The following is a 12,799-nucleotide window of genomic DNA, read 5'->3' on the forward strand; positions in this document are numbered from 1 at the left end:
CTCCCTAGGTCTTCGCACCACGCACAGTCAACCTGTGGAACTCATTGCCAGGTGATGTCGTGAAGGCCAAAAGTGTAACTGGGGCCCAAAAGGAATGAGATATGTTGATGGAGGATAGGTCCATCAATGGCTATTAGCCAAGATGCTCAGGGACACGATCCCCATGCTCTGGGTGCCTCATAACCTCTGTCTGGACACCAGGGGATGGGTCGCTTGATGGTTGCCCGTTCTATTCACTCCCTCTGAAGCATCTGGCCCCGGCCACTGTTGGAAGACAGGACCCTGGGCTAGCTGGATCCCAGTGTGGACTCAAGACCTGTCAGATCTCAGTATTTGCCTCCTTTTGCTCTACTTGACAGCTGGTTCCCCGGCCAGCCCTGGGCTGAGTCACTCCCCCCACGGCTGTTCCCAGTAGGAACAAGCAGGCAAAGAGAACCGTTTTCCAGGTCTGGAAACCACGTGGGTGCTCTGGAGGCGAGGGGACGCCCACGCCCCCATCTTAAAGGGGCGGCTGCGCTCCGGCCGCAGATCACTTCCCTGGGCTGGGAGGAGCTGGAAGCCAGGCTGGGCTGGGGGGGGACGACGCTGGGGGGGGTTCCCAGCTGAAAACTGTGCCCCCTCCAGGCTTCGGTGGGAGACTGCAAGTGGAAAGACCCTTCCCCCCGCAAAGCCTCTCGCCTGGCAATGCCACTTCAGCTCTGCAGACACAAGAGGAGTGGGATGATTCTGTGGAGTGCTCCGGATGGCTGCAGCCCCCCGAAATCATGGTGCTCCCCCACACCTGGGCTCTGTGCATTCTTGGCCTCAGGGCGAAGCTTAACGGGTGCATGTTTCGATGCTGTCCTGCCCCCAGGGCAATGGGGAGCAAGGAGCCTGCCTGCAAAAGGGATGCCAGCAGCCCAGGGAGGAGTCAAGGCTGGTAGTCACAGCAGGAAATTGGCTCTTCTGAGGGCAGGTTATTGCATATCCCACTGCAGGGCGTCGCACCCCTTCCTTCTCTGTGGCCAGGGCCGCTGTTGGAGGCAGAGTGGTGCCCCAGAGAGCGCACTGTCTAGCCTGAGGATGGGAGGGGAAACTGAGGCACAGAAAGGGGCCATGACTCGCCCCAGGTCACCCAGCAGGAGAGGCGGAGCCGGGCCTAGACCCCAGCTGTCCTGAGCCGCAGGCCAGTCCCCTGACCTCTAGAGCAGGCCGGTCTCAAAGCGTAGGGGGGTCCTGCAGGCCCCCGGAGCTCTTTGCAGGGCACATGCAGGGGGTTCTCCAGGGGACGGGCAGCAGGACTGACCTGAGGGGAACGTTGGAGAAACTCAGGGCCGGGGGAACTTGCGTTTGCATGAGAGCTCCACTCCCCCACAGAGTAGTGAACCCAGGGCCAGGGCGGCAGGGAAAAGCGGCGGGAATTTGCCAGGGGCTGGTTAATTAGCAGGTCACAAGACTCCAGTGGCAGCCCCTTGGCACCCTCCCAAGGTGCCTGCGGCCCCGGCGAAGCGGAGAGACACAGCAGAGGCGTCAGGCCGGGAGCAGGGGGACAAGTGCGGAGCAGGGAAGGGGAACAATGGCAGAGAGCAATTGGGGTCCGTCTCCAGGGAGGCAGGGCAGAATTGTGCCCTGCAATTCATTCTCCAGAGCTGTGTCCACTCTGGCTTGGAAGGGGGAGCCGTGCGGGGAGACGGTTCCCCCTGGGGGCCCTTCCCGGTCAGTTTGCCCCGAGATCGCCCTGGTTACCCAGGAAGGAGCCCCCCTTCCCGTGCTGCCTGCCACCCCTTTGCCATGATCTGCCCCCGTCCCTCCTCGCTGCTTTGGCCTGTGCATTGGGCCACCTGGACTCTCTGCCTTGGGGGCAGGAGCCTGGTTTGTTCCATGTCTGTACAGCGCCTGGCACGCGGTGGGTGCTATCGGCCCAAACTTGCCTGATCCGCCCCCTTGCCCGAGCCAGGATCCCCAGCTCTGAGCCAGCACACGGTGACCGGAGGGGGATGCTTGTTTAGGAGCAGTGGAGGGCCCCGTGGCTGGTTGCCTCTTGCTCAGTGGCTCTGCATCCCTGGAGGGGCAACTGAATGGGTGAGAAAAGAAAACAGGGTGTTCAGGATTCACAGCCCCCCCATCTACTCTCGCAGGACTGCGCCGTGCTCCTCGAGTGGGCCAACCCCCCCGAGGCTGATAGCCCCTGTGCTAGGAGAACTGTCCCGTGAGCACAGGTCAGTGGGATGGGCTGCTTTTACATCCAGTGGCCCTGGGTTCGAATCCCACCATGATCCACCCACGGGTGTGTCCTTACAGGGGGCTGAATTCCACTCTCGGGTGGAAGGGAGAAGTGAAAGTGGGAATCCCAGCCCAGGGGGTCTCTGAGTGGGGCTGGGAGCTCTTGGCCTGGGGGGATGGGATCTGTTGCTGGGGGCAGGAATGAATTATTCCTGTGCGTGGGGAGGGAGAAGGTGTCAGGCCCTGCCTCTGAGGCTCTCTCTGCTGCCTTGAGCAGGAGTGAGAGAAAGTGGGGGCTGGGGGCTCCCGTCCATGCTTGGGGCCTGCCCGCCTCAGTTGATAGCCGCATTGCTGACCCCTCTAGGCCTGACACTGAAAACCCTGGAGATAAAGCCCGGGGCCGGGGCCAGAAGGCATTTCCTGGCTGCCTCTGGGAAGGGGCCTGCAGCGGCATGGGTGTCACAAGTGCGCCGGCGCTCAGCCCTGCCTGGCCCACGGCGCCGCGTGTGAGCCTCACCGATGACCTGCTCCAAGACGTGTGGGGTCGCCGTGCCAGAGCCAGGCCCAGCCGTGTCCTGGCAGGCAGGGCCCCGCCCGTGGTGGCCTTCGCCGTGACCTCAGCACGAAGGGAAGTGGCTATTGTGAGTCAGGAAACACCAGCTCGTCCCTTCGTCCTGATCCCAGCCCCTGGGCCGGCTTCTGGCTCATTGTTTCCAGCCTCACATCCTATCCCACGCGCCCTGGCCCCCTCCGGCTCTGACCGGGCTGGGCTGCCGGGGGAGTTAGACCTCTGGGGCTGGGACGGGCTGAGCCCACCGTGCCGTCTGGATGGGGCTGCGTCGACGCGGGCGGGCGCACTCTCCGGCCGGCCCGGGGCTCTGAGCCAAGAAGGGGACGGGGGCTCAGCCTCTCTGGCCCAGCCCAGCACCGCGCCTGCGGCCATGAAGCCCAGGCACACAGTGGAGATGCTGCTGAGGGCGCTGGGGAGGCGAGAGAGCACCCGGGTGCCAGGTTCCAGCAGGGTAGGTGTGACCCCCCCCTTACGCCCACCCCCCCAACTCAGCTGACAGCCCCACCAGTCCAGGGAAGGGGGGGTGGCATGGGGTGGAGAAAGAAGGATCAGCTCCTCTGCAGTGGGGGTGGGGGGTGTCAGCAACAAGGGCTCACTTGGGAGTCAAGCCCTCTCATAGGGTCTAGGGGGGTTAGACATGGAGCTCACTTGGGGGTCAAGCCCCTCTCATAGGGTCTAGGGGGGTTAGACATGGAGTGCAGGTGTGGGGGGGTCTAGGTCTAGCCCCATGGGGGGCACCTGTGGGTCCGACCCTCCATTGGTAACCAGGGTAACATGGAGATGGGGTGGGAGGGCGCTAAGGGAGGCACTGTCCCCAGCCCGTGCAGCGGGAAGGAAGTTGAGGGTGGGGGCCACAGGCAGGTCCCGGGGCCATCCGAAGGTCCACGTCCGGCTGACTCATAAATAATTTCTAGGAGGGCCCAGCCTTGTGACGGGGCTGTCAGGGCGCCAGGGCTGTGCTAATCGGCGGGACCCTGGAGCACGGCCCAGCCGGAGCCGTTCCAGGCTCGGAGCAGCAGGAGGAGAGGCTGGAATGTGGGGCCCCTGCTTCCCCGGGCACAGCACGGCCCGGAGGTTCCAGCTAGGCCCCGGGGCCAGAGCGCGGCCCTTCAGTAAAGAGTGCGGCGTGGCCCTGAGCCCTAACGGGCGGTGATGAGCAGAGATGGGGGTGTGTGTACAGCAGGGACGCTGGGCCGAAAGGGTTAACCAAGCAGGGCCCGGCACAGGCACTGGGAGGGAAGGATTAACCAGGCAAGGCCTGGCACTGGCACTAGGTGGCACTGGAGGGAAGGGTTAACTAGGCAGGGCTCGGCACTGGGACTGGATGGCACTGGGAGGGAAGGGTTAACCGGCACTGGCACTGGCTGGCACTGGGAGGGAAGGGTTAACCGGCACTGGCACTGGCACTGGGAGGGAAGGATTAACCGGCATTGGCACTGGCTGGCACTGGGAGAGAAGGGTTAACCGGCACTGGCACTGGCTGGCACTGGGAGAGAAGGGTTAACCAGGCAAGCCCCGGCACTGGCACTGGATGGCACTGGAAGGAAAGGGTTAACTAGGCAAGGCCTGGCACTGGCACTGGGAGGGAAGGGTTAACCAGGCAAGGCCTGGCACTGGCACTGGAAGGGAAGGGTTAACTGGCACTGGCACTGGGAGGGAAGGGTTAACCGGCACTGGCACTGGATGGCACTGGGAGGGAAGGGTTAACCGGCACTGGCACTGGATGGCACTGGGAGGGACGGTTTCTCCTGGCCCATCCAGTGGCCTGTAGAGCTCCAAGTTCCCGTGCTGACCCCTCCAAGCCAAGCCTGGCAAAGGCGAGTGGTCAGGGTGTTTGGGAGAAGCTTGGCAGCTACCACCGACCCTTTGTCTGCTTCTCCAATCCCTTCCGCGTGCTGGCGGGTCTAAAGCTGGGGTCTGGGGGCTGCTCCCCAGGCCCGGCCCTGCACATCTCTGGCCGATGCACAGAGCACAGGGCACCGGCCTCCTCTCTGCCACCTTGCTGGGAGATGCCCACGGCTCTCCCACCTCCGCCCCGCCTGCCTCTCGGGGACTATTTGGGGGCTGATCTGGAGCCAGTGCGCCCCCTCCTGGGGCTGCATTTTTTGAAAAGCTTCACTGGGGAACCTCAAGCCTCTTTCTCTCGCTGGCCGTCCCCATCCAGCCGGCCCCTGCGTGAAACGAGTTTGCTGGGTCTCAGCCCAGATCCTAGCCAGGGGGTGTTGCGAGGCTGCACAGCGGGCTGAGCCCATAGCCAGGGTCCATGCCAGGTTTGCCCCCTTTCCTCCCCCCACGGCGCTGCGCTCGCTTCACTGCTGTGCTTACCCGTGCCAGCTGGATTCCAGCGCGCTTGGGCCAGGCTAGCCTCAGGCACTGCTTTTGCTGTGCAGACAGACCCACCGTTTATACCCTCCCAGCCTGGGCGCTTCGGGGATTATAAACACTCTCACGGGCGGTTCTGGCACCAGCGTGGGCGGCTGCGATCGGGCGACGGTGGCGCGGGCACCGGGGGATGGGAATTACAGAGACATTCTCGGGCTGGCCGGGGGCCGTGGCTGAGGCTTGGTGCACACAGAGGGTTTTACCAACCTGGTAATTTTCGTGGAATTGGTTTCCAAACGAGAAGCGAGATCCCCGGATTCCGGGCAAGATGTTCCCAGGTTCCCTCCCTCCTGGGGACTTGACCCCACATGGGAACCAGGAAGTGAAACTGACTATGCTGCGGGGAGGGGAGTGAAACTGACCAGCGTGGTTTTGGGATCCCGTGCAAAGGGATTGACTGGGAGGGAGGTCTCTTTGGACCGTTCAGTTCTGGCCTGATCCATGGCCCAGGGGAAGAGAGGCTAGTTCTCACATTGATCGTTTGACAGGGCCTATTTTAAGGCCGGGCACCCTCCCTACCCGCTCCCTGCCAGCCATTCTCTGAGCACGGGCGTGTTTCCTGAGCAGGGAACACGGAGCTCAGCTTTAGGGGAACCTCCCATCCCGTGTATATCTAGACTGAACTGCAAGGGCCGGTGTCTCTGCTGTGGCCTGGTGTGGGTGTCCGTGGGCATTGGCACACGCTCTTAAGGGGTGTAACAGGGCATCCCCTGCCCGTCTACTGGACACCAGGAGCAACCGGAGAGGGGCAGCAGGGCAGAGACTGTCTATGGGGCACCAGGAGCAGCCGTTCTCTGCCAGCTCCCTGGAGGGGGGTGAATCTCTAGAGGGAGGGGGGAACACACACTCCCGCCCAAGGGTCATAGCATGGCTCCTTTGCCCTTGATCCACCCTTAGGGTGGCACTAACAGGGGCGCTACACCGGAGGAGGTGCTGGGCACACCTGGCTGCTGATTTCTTGTCACCCCCGCTGAGGGCAAGGCGAGGGGGGTAGAGCAGGGATGGGCCAGGGAGGGATGCCAGCTTGGGCAAGGGAGGGTGTCTCTCATGTTATAGGGAACCCTCCTCCCTCACCGCTCTGCCAGCTGCCCGGCCTCCCTCAGGCCGACGGGGAAGTCAGCACTGCGTGGGCCCAGGCTGAGGGGGCCTGAATCTCCCCTTTCCCGAGTTGAATGGGGGCTGGACCTGGGTCCTGACCCCTCCCTCTGCATTTCTCCTCGTCCTTCCTCCCTCTAGCCTAGCTCACAACATCCCCTCCCAAACCACGGTGAACGGCCCCGGGCACTGAACTCTGCCTGCAAGTGGGTGCCCTGCTGAGGGCCAGCCTGGGGCATGTGGATGGGATGGGGTATGCCCAAGCCTTGGGTGATGCCTAGAGGCCTGCTGGCCCGGGGACGAGGGCCCAGCCGCGGGTATGACCCAGAGATGCTGGTACGCTGCCCGAGGCGCGGGCACTCAGCAGGCAGCATCGTGACCCGAGCCAGTGAGTAAACATGTTGTTCTCCCGCCCGGTTCCTGGCCTCGGCTGGGAGCGGGGAAGGGCTGGGGGGGGGGGGGCTGGCTGTGTCGCAGCTCCCCACGGGCAACGATTGCGAAAGGCAGCCAGAGCCGAGCCAGATCCCTGCTGTCTTTCGCCCGGCCTGGGCAGAGAGCAGCCCGCCCCGAAGGGAAAGGACGCAGGGTGGGAGTGCCCTCTGCCTGCCCCCACGCCAGCACGTCTTGAACAGGATGCCGGTAAGCGGTGCCGGCACGCTGCGGGTCAGAGCTGGCTGGGCGGCACCGCCCACGGCCTACGCTGCCAGGGGTCGGGGCTGGAGGCTGGTGGGGCTTGAGGATGCGGGGGGGGGGGGGGAGGGAGTGGTGCATGGGTGGGGGCTGCACCATGTGCAGGCCGGAAGGTGTTTCTGATCCTGCCCCGCCCAGTGCCCAGTGCCGTGCAAAGACGCTGCCATTCTCCTACGCCCGGCTGATGGCACGAGGAACGGGGGACGGGATACTCCAGCCAAGCGACCGGTCTACTTGGGTGTCCGTTGGCCCAAGCTAGAGCCGAGCCGGCTGCACAACCGTGGTGCCCATCTAGCGCGGGGTCTGGTTTTGTACCGTGCCCATCGCTGGCGTATCTGAGCCCCTCCGAGCACCTGTCTGGAGCCAGAGGCTCGGCTGGGCGCTCTCTGTTGGACACGTGCCCGTGGGTGACGGCGGCGGGTCCTGTGCCAGGCATGCAGTTCAGAGTGAGGAGGGGGCATATTAGCACTGCAGGGTTTACCCCCCCACCACTTCCCCCGCCCCCCAGATCTTGCTGGGCCTTGTCTGCCTTCTCCACATCTCGCTGGGCCCACCCTCGATCCTGCCCTTGAAGAAAGAGCCTTGTTTTCGCAGAACACGCCGGGCAACAAAGCGGGCGATTCATGGCTATTTATAGCGCGGGCGGCCATGCCCGAGCCGGCGTGAATGGCCCATTCAGCAGGGTTTATACAGGCGCAGTCACCCCTTCCCTTCCCTTCCTCCCCAGGGACGAACTACATGTCCCAGGAGCCTCCTGCCCTGCTGGGGGGTGGGGGGGGAGTGGAAGATGCCTGGCTGATTTCAGGCATCATTAACCAGATGGAGGGGAAACCTGGCTGGAACCAGTTTGGTGCCACTCCTGCCAGCCTGGATCGGGTGGCTTGGCTACCAGGGTGCAGGAGGGGGGGTAGTTGGCTCCAGTGTCTGCTGGATGGTGTGAGAGAAGAGAAAAAAAGGGGGGGCTTTGGGGGCACCCCTGTGTCTGTCCTGAACTGATGACCATCCCCGGAGTGGGGTTAAAGGTGGGGTGAGGGTCTCAGCCCCGCCCCATCACCTTCATACGCAAAACCCAAAGGGGAACGTGGCCAGACCATGCAATGGGGCAGGGAGGGTGGTTTGAGCATTGGCCTGCTAAACCCAGGGTTGTGAGTTCAATCCTTGAGGGGGCCATTTAGGGATCTAGGGCAAAAATCTGTCTGGGGATTGGTCCTGCTTTGAGTAGGGGGTTGGACTAGATGACCTCCTGAGATCCCTTCCAACCCTGATAGTCTATGACAGGGCTCTCGAAGCAGCAATAAACAGCCCCTACCCTTAGGGGGCAGCACTGGGGCGCTGGCAGGGCTGTTCTCTCAGTGGGGCAGGGGCTGTCCCAGTTTTGAGGGCTTTCAGGGCTAACCCCAACGAGGCCTGTTAACTCAGCCTGCCTTCTAAACCCACCCACACCCCCCGCTGCAAAGGCAGGGGCATCGCTGCTGTTACTGCAGCAGGCCCTGAGAACAGTGCCCCGTCGCGCCAAGCGCTGTACGTACGTACACAAAACAAAGCCGTCCTGCCCCGAAAAGCTCATGGGCCAAACAGACCAAGGGTCGGAGGGGAAACCGAGGCACAGAGTGAGTAAGTGACTTGCTCAAGACCACTGGTAGAGCTGGGGGTAGAACCCAGGGGTCCTGGCTCCCAATCTAGCACTAGCAGGGAGCATTCCTATCCCCGGTGGTGGGCTCAGGCCAGTGGAATTTGTCCCTGTGTAACTGAGGCCTCCCCAGCAGAGGACCGGTGCGTGGGGGCAGGGACGGAGACTCTGCGGGGAATCCATGGCATTTCAGACCAACCCCACACACAAACACACACACATACCCCAGCCGCACGGCTGGAATCCGGCCCCTCGAGAGGCTGCATTTCCGGCCGGCCAGCTGTTGCGTTTCTGGCTAATTGGTGCTGCGCTGTGGGGCTGGGAAGCCAGGAGGGGGATGGGGGTCAGCGTGGGGGAGGCGGCTGGGAAAGGCCCCCCGCAGCTGGCAGGACACATTCCTGACACAGTCATTGGCCCTAACTGGCGCTCGGAGGGGCTGGGAGAGTGAACTTGGCAGTAGTGCCCTGGGGCGTAGGGCCTGCTGTGCCCGGGGACTGGGGCATGGAGTGGGCTGTAGAGACCGAGCGCCCCCTGCAGGTCGGTGTCCAGTGCCCTGTCGCTCTCTCCTTTAAGGCACCTCCAGAGAGGCAGCATGGTCTAGTGGCTGAAGCACGGACCTAGCGCTCAGGAGACCTGGTGTCTCTCCCTGGGCCCGCCACTGCCCTGCTGGTGACCTACACACTGCTCTCCCCTTTAGTGACCCCGGTACCAATTCTGCCCTGTGTTTGCCTCCGTAGCCGGAGAAGGTGCCCGAGCCACACAGCTTCAAGGAGAAGGCCTTTAAGAAGAAGAAGAGAGCGTGTGTGGTGTGTAAGGAATCCATCGAGGCGCTGGGCCTCGTCTGCCAAGGTACCAGCCCCCACCGCCCTTGCCCTCCTCAAACCCGGGGTGGGGGCGGGCAGTCCGAAGGATCCCAGCCTGGCAACCCGCAGCCTCAGCAGCACAGGTCCCAGGGCACTAGCACCAGGACTCGCACTTCCAGCCCCGGGGCTCACCAGGAGCCAAGCCCTAGTGCACTAGCACCAGGACTCGCACTTCCAGCCCCGGGGCTCACCAAGAGCCAAGCCCTAGTGCACTAGCACCAGGAGTCACACTCCCAGCCCCCGGGCTCACCAGGAGCCAGACCCCCGTGCACTAGCACCAGGACTCACTCTCCCAGCCCAGGGCACACCAAGAGCCAGGCCCCCGTGCATTAGCACCAGGAGTCACACTCCCAGCCTGGGGCACACCAAGAGCCAAGCCCTAGTGCACTAGCACCAGGAGTCACACTCCCAGCCCCCGGGCTCACCAGGAGCCAGGCCCTAGTGCACTAGCACCAGGAGTCACACTCCCAGCCTGGGGCACACCAAGAGCCAGGCCCCCGTGCACTAGCACGAGGAGTCACACTCCCAGCCCGGGGCACACCAGGAGCCAAGCCCTAGTGCACTAGCACCAGGAGTCACAGTCCCAGCCCAGGGCACACCAGNGGGCTCACCAGGAGCCAAGCCCTAGTGCACTAGCACCAGGAGTCACAGTCCCAGCCCCGGGCACACCAGGAGCCAAGCCCTAGTGCACTAGCACCAGGACTCACACTCCCAGCCCGGGGCACACCAAGAGCCAGGCCCTAGTGCACTAGCACTAGGACTCACACTCCCAGCCCCCGAGCTCACCAGGAGCCAGGCCCTAGTGCACTAGCACCAGGACTCACTCTCCCAGCCCCCAGGCTCACCAGGAGCCAGGCCCCCGTGCACTAGCACCAGGACTCACACTCCCAGCCCCCGTGCACACTAGAAGCCAGGCCGCAGCACACGAGCACCGGTATTCACATGCCCAGCCCCGGGGCTCACCAGGAGCCAGGCCCCAGTGCACTAGCCCTGGGCTGTGCAGGGATCTCCCCTTCACACCCCCTTTTCTCTCCCCTACAGCCTGCAAGATCGCCAGCCACAAGAAATGCGAAGCGAAGGTAGGAGAAGGCGCGATGCTGAATTGGGGGGAGGGGGGAGATGGCTGGAGCCCAGCCTTTGGGACCATGTCCCTTCCTGGCCACATGTGATGGGCAAACCCAGCTGATGGGCACCCAATGCGGCAGGCAGGGGTGTCTGTCCATAGAGGGTGACCCCAGTTCCACCCTGCATGGCCCTGCAGCGGGCACATGGCTTGGAGCGCTCCCGTCCCTCCAGCTCCCAGGCCGTGCTCGGGGAGGGTGGCCATGCCCATCGCCAGCTCTCAGGAATGGGCAGGGTTGCTCGCCCCCATGGGGCAGAAGGAGGATGGAGACCTGCCCCCCAGAGGGCAGGAAGAGGCTCCTGTCGGCAGGGAATGGGGGAGCTCGGCCGGGGAAGGGAGCCACTGTGGGTGGCAGCTTCAGCACTGCAGGAACTGGTCACTGCGGCCTTGCGGCGCCAGGGGTTGGGTGAGGGAGGGATGAAATTCAGCCTCAGTGACCCAGGCTCCTGCCCTGTTTGCTGGGAGATCCAGGCCCTTATCTCTGCCTGGGCCAGCAAAGGGCAAGATAAGAGCCGAAGGGAGCACGTCTGAAGAGCAGCAGGAACACGGGGCCGTGGGAAATGTCCTGAGCCGAGGGAGGGCAGAGTGCGGGGCCGGCAGCGTGGCCGAGCAAACATTCCCCAGGGCTCTGGCATGAGATGTGGAGTCCTTTCCCTCTCAGAGAGCTGGACTGCGGCTGCTAATGCCAGAGCGGGTTTCCGGGGGCTTTGTGTGAGCTATGCTGGGAGAACTCAGATTTACTGGGGTTCTGGCAGGGCACTGCTGTGAGGAAGCTGACAATGCTGGGGTCCTGGCAGGGCACTGCTGCGAGGAAGCTCAAAGCGCTGGGGTACTGGCAGGGCACTGCTGTAGGGAAGCTCGCAGCTCTGGGGTCCCAGCAGAGCACTGCTTTAGGGAAGCTCACAATTCTGGGGTCCCAGCAGGGCACTGCTGTAGGGAAGCTCACAGCTCTGGGGTCCCAGCAGGGCACTGCTTTAGGGAAGCTCACAGCTCTGGGATCCCACCAGGGCACTGCTTTAGGGAAGCTCACAATGCTGGGGTCCCAGCAGGGCACTGCTGTCGGGAAGCTCACAGCTCTGGGGTCCCAGCAGGGCACTGCTGTGAGGAAGCTCACAACCCTGGAACACTGCTCCAGGCTTTCCTCTCGTCCCCTCCTACCACACCTGGCTTGAGACCCAGTGCCAGGGACAGTTCCGCATGGCCCGGCACTCGGCTTTGAGCCCTCTCTGCCGGATGCAGGGGGCCCCCGTTCTGAGCCCCATGGCTATCTGCAGCCCTCGGAGCCGGCTCACCGTGCCGGAGCCCCCGAAGGTGGCGTCTCTGGCCCTTTAAGCCTTGGTTGTGTAATTATGGTTGCACGGAGCTGGGAGTTTTTCTTGGCCCTGGGCCAGCGTCTGCAGCTGGAAGCTGCTGGTTCTCCTCCGGGATTTTCCGGGGCTCTTTGCTCTGTCCGTCCGTCCAAGGGGCGGAGGGCTGTGCCGGAGTCAGAGGAGGGGAAGGTGAAGGGAGAAGTGGCTGAGCGAGGGAGGAGAGGATAGAGGGAGCGGAGAAGATCCTGCACTGGAGGGGGCATTGGGGGCCTCCCCATGCGGGGAAGAGCTGGATGGAGAAACCCGGCATCCTAAAGACCAGCGCCACCCTGCCCTGCTGACCCCCAGGTAAAGCTCCGCTGCGGACAGCCAGGGGGAGCTGCGGGCGAGGCGGGGACAGGACAGGACGCCCCTCTGATCGGCCCTCTCCGCCCCCTCCACCAGGGGGCAGCCTAGGGCAGAGGAGGACCTGATTGCTAAGAGGACTTCATCTCGCCAGTCCCTTTGCCCAAGGAGTGTCTGTCAGGGGCGTTTATCAGCTGGCAGGAGGTGCCAGGGGGGGTCCGGAGCCTGCTACTGGGAAGGGTGGGCAGGGCTGGGCACCGTGCCCCAGCAAGCTATCTCCGTTCAGTGCTCTCCGGATGCCTGGGTCCCTTAGAGGTGATGTTACGCTGAGATGACACCTTGCGAGAGGGGGGGGTTCATAGACTGAGGCATCATCTAGTGTTTAGAGGACTGGTAGCAGGACTCCTCTGTTCCTTGCCCTGAGAGGGAGTGGGGTCTAGTGGTTAGATGAAAGGGGCTGGGGGCCAGGACTCCTGAGCTCTATCCCAAGCTCTGGGAGGGAGTGTGCTCTAATGGTTGGAGAAAGCGGGGGGGGGGGGGGGGGAGAGGGGGCGGCGTCTCCGGGGGGGTCCCGCCCCCCCCCTCTTT

General features: G+C 63.6%; 1 protein-coding gene across 5 annotated transcripts in view; it reads left to right on the forward strand.

Moving 5' to 3' along the window:
* TNS2 (tensin 2) overlaps positions 1-12,799 on the forward strand; it is a 50,044-nt gene that overhangs the window by 10,929 nt on the left and 26,316 nt on the right. For 2 of the 5 annotated variants that reach the window (XM_034792166.1, XM_034792167.1), the window contains exons 2-3: positions 9,308-9,419; positions 10,475-10,512. In XM_034792166.1, the coding sequence (XP_034648057.1) occupies positions 9,308-9,419; positions 10,475-10,512 (150 nt within the window). Of the gene's footprint in view, positions 1-2,922; positions 3,225-6,740; positions 6,890-9,307; positions 9,420-10,474; positions 10,513-11,943; positions 12,215-12,799 lie in introns of those variants that run through there. The other 3 variants (XM_034792165.1, XM_034792168.1, XM_034792170.1) reach the window with 3 other exon arrangements.

Source organism: Trachemys scripta, chromosome 16, assembly GCF_013100865.1.
Source record: "Trachemys scripta elegans isolate TJP31775 chromosome 16, CAS_Tse_1.0, whole genome shotgun sequence".
Lineage (NCBI taxonomy): Eukaryota > Metazoa > Chordata > Testudines > Emydidae > Trachemys > Trachemys scripta.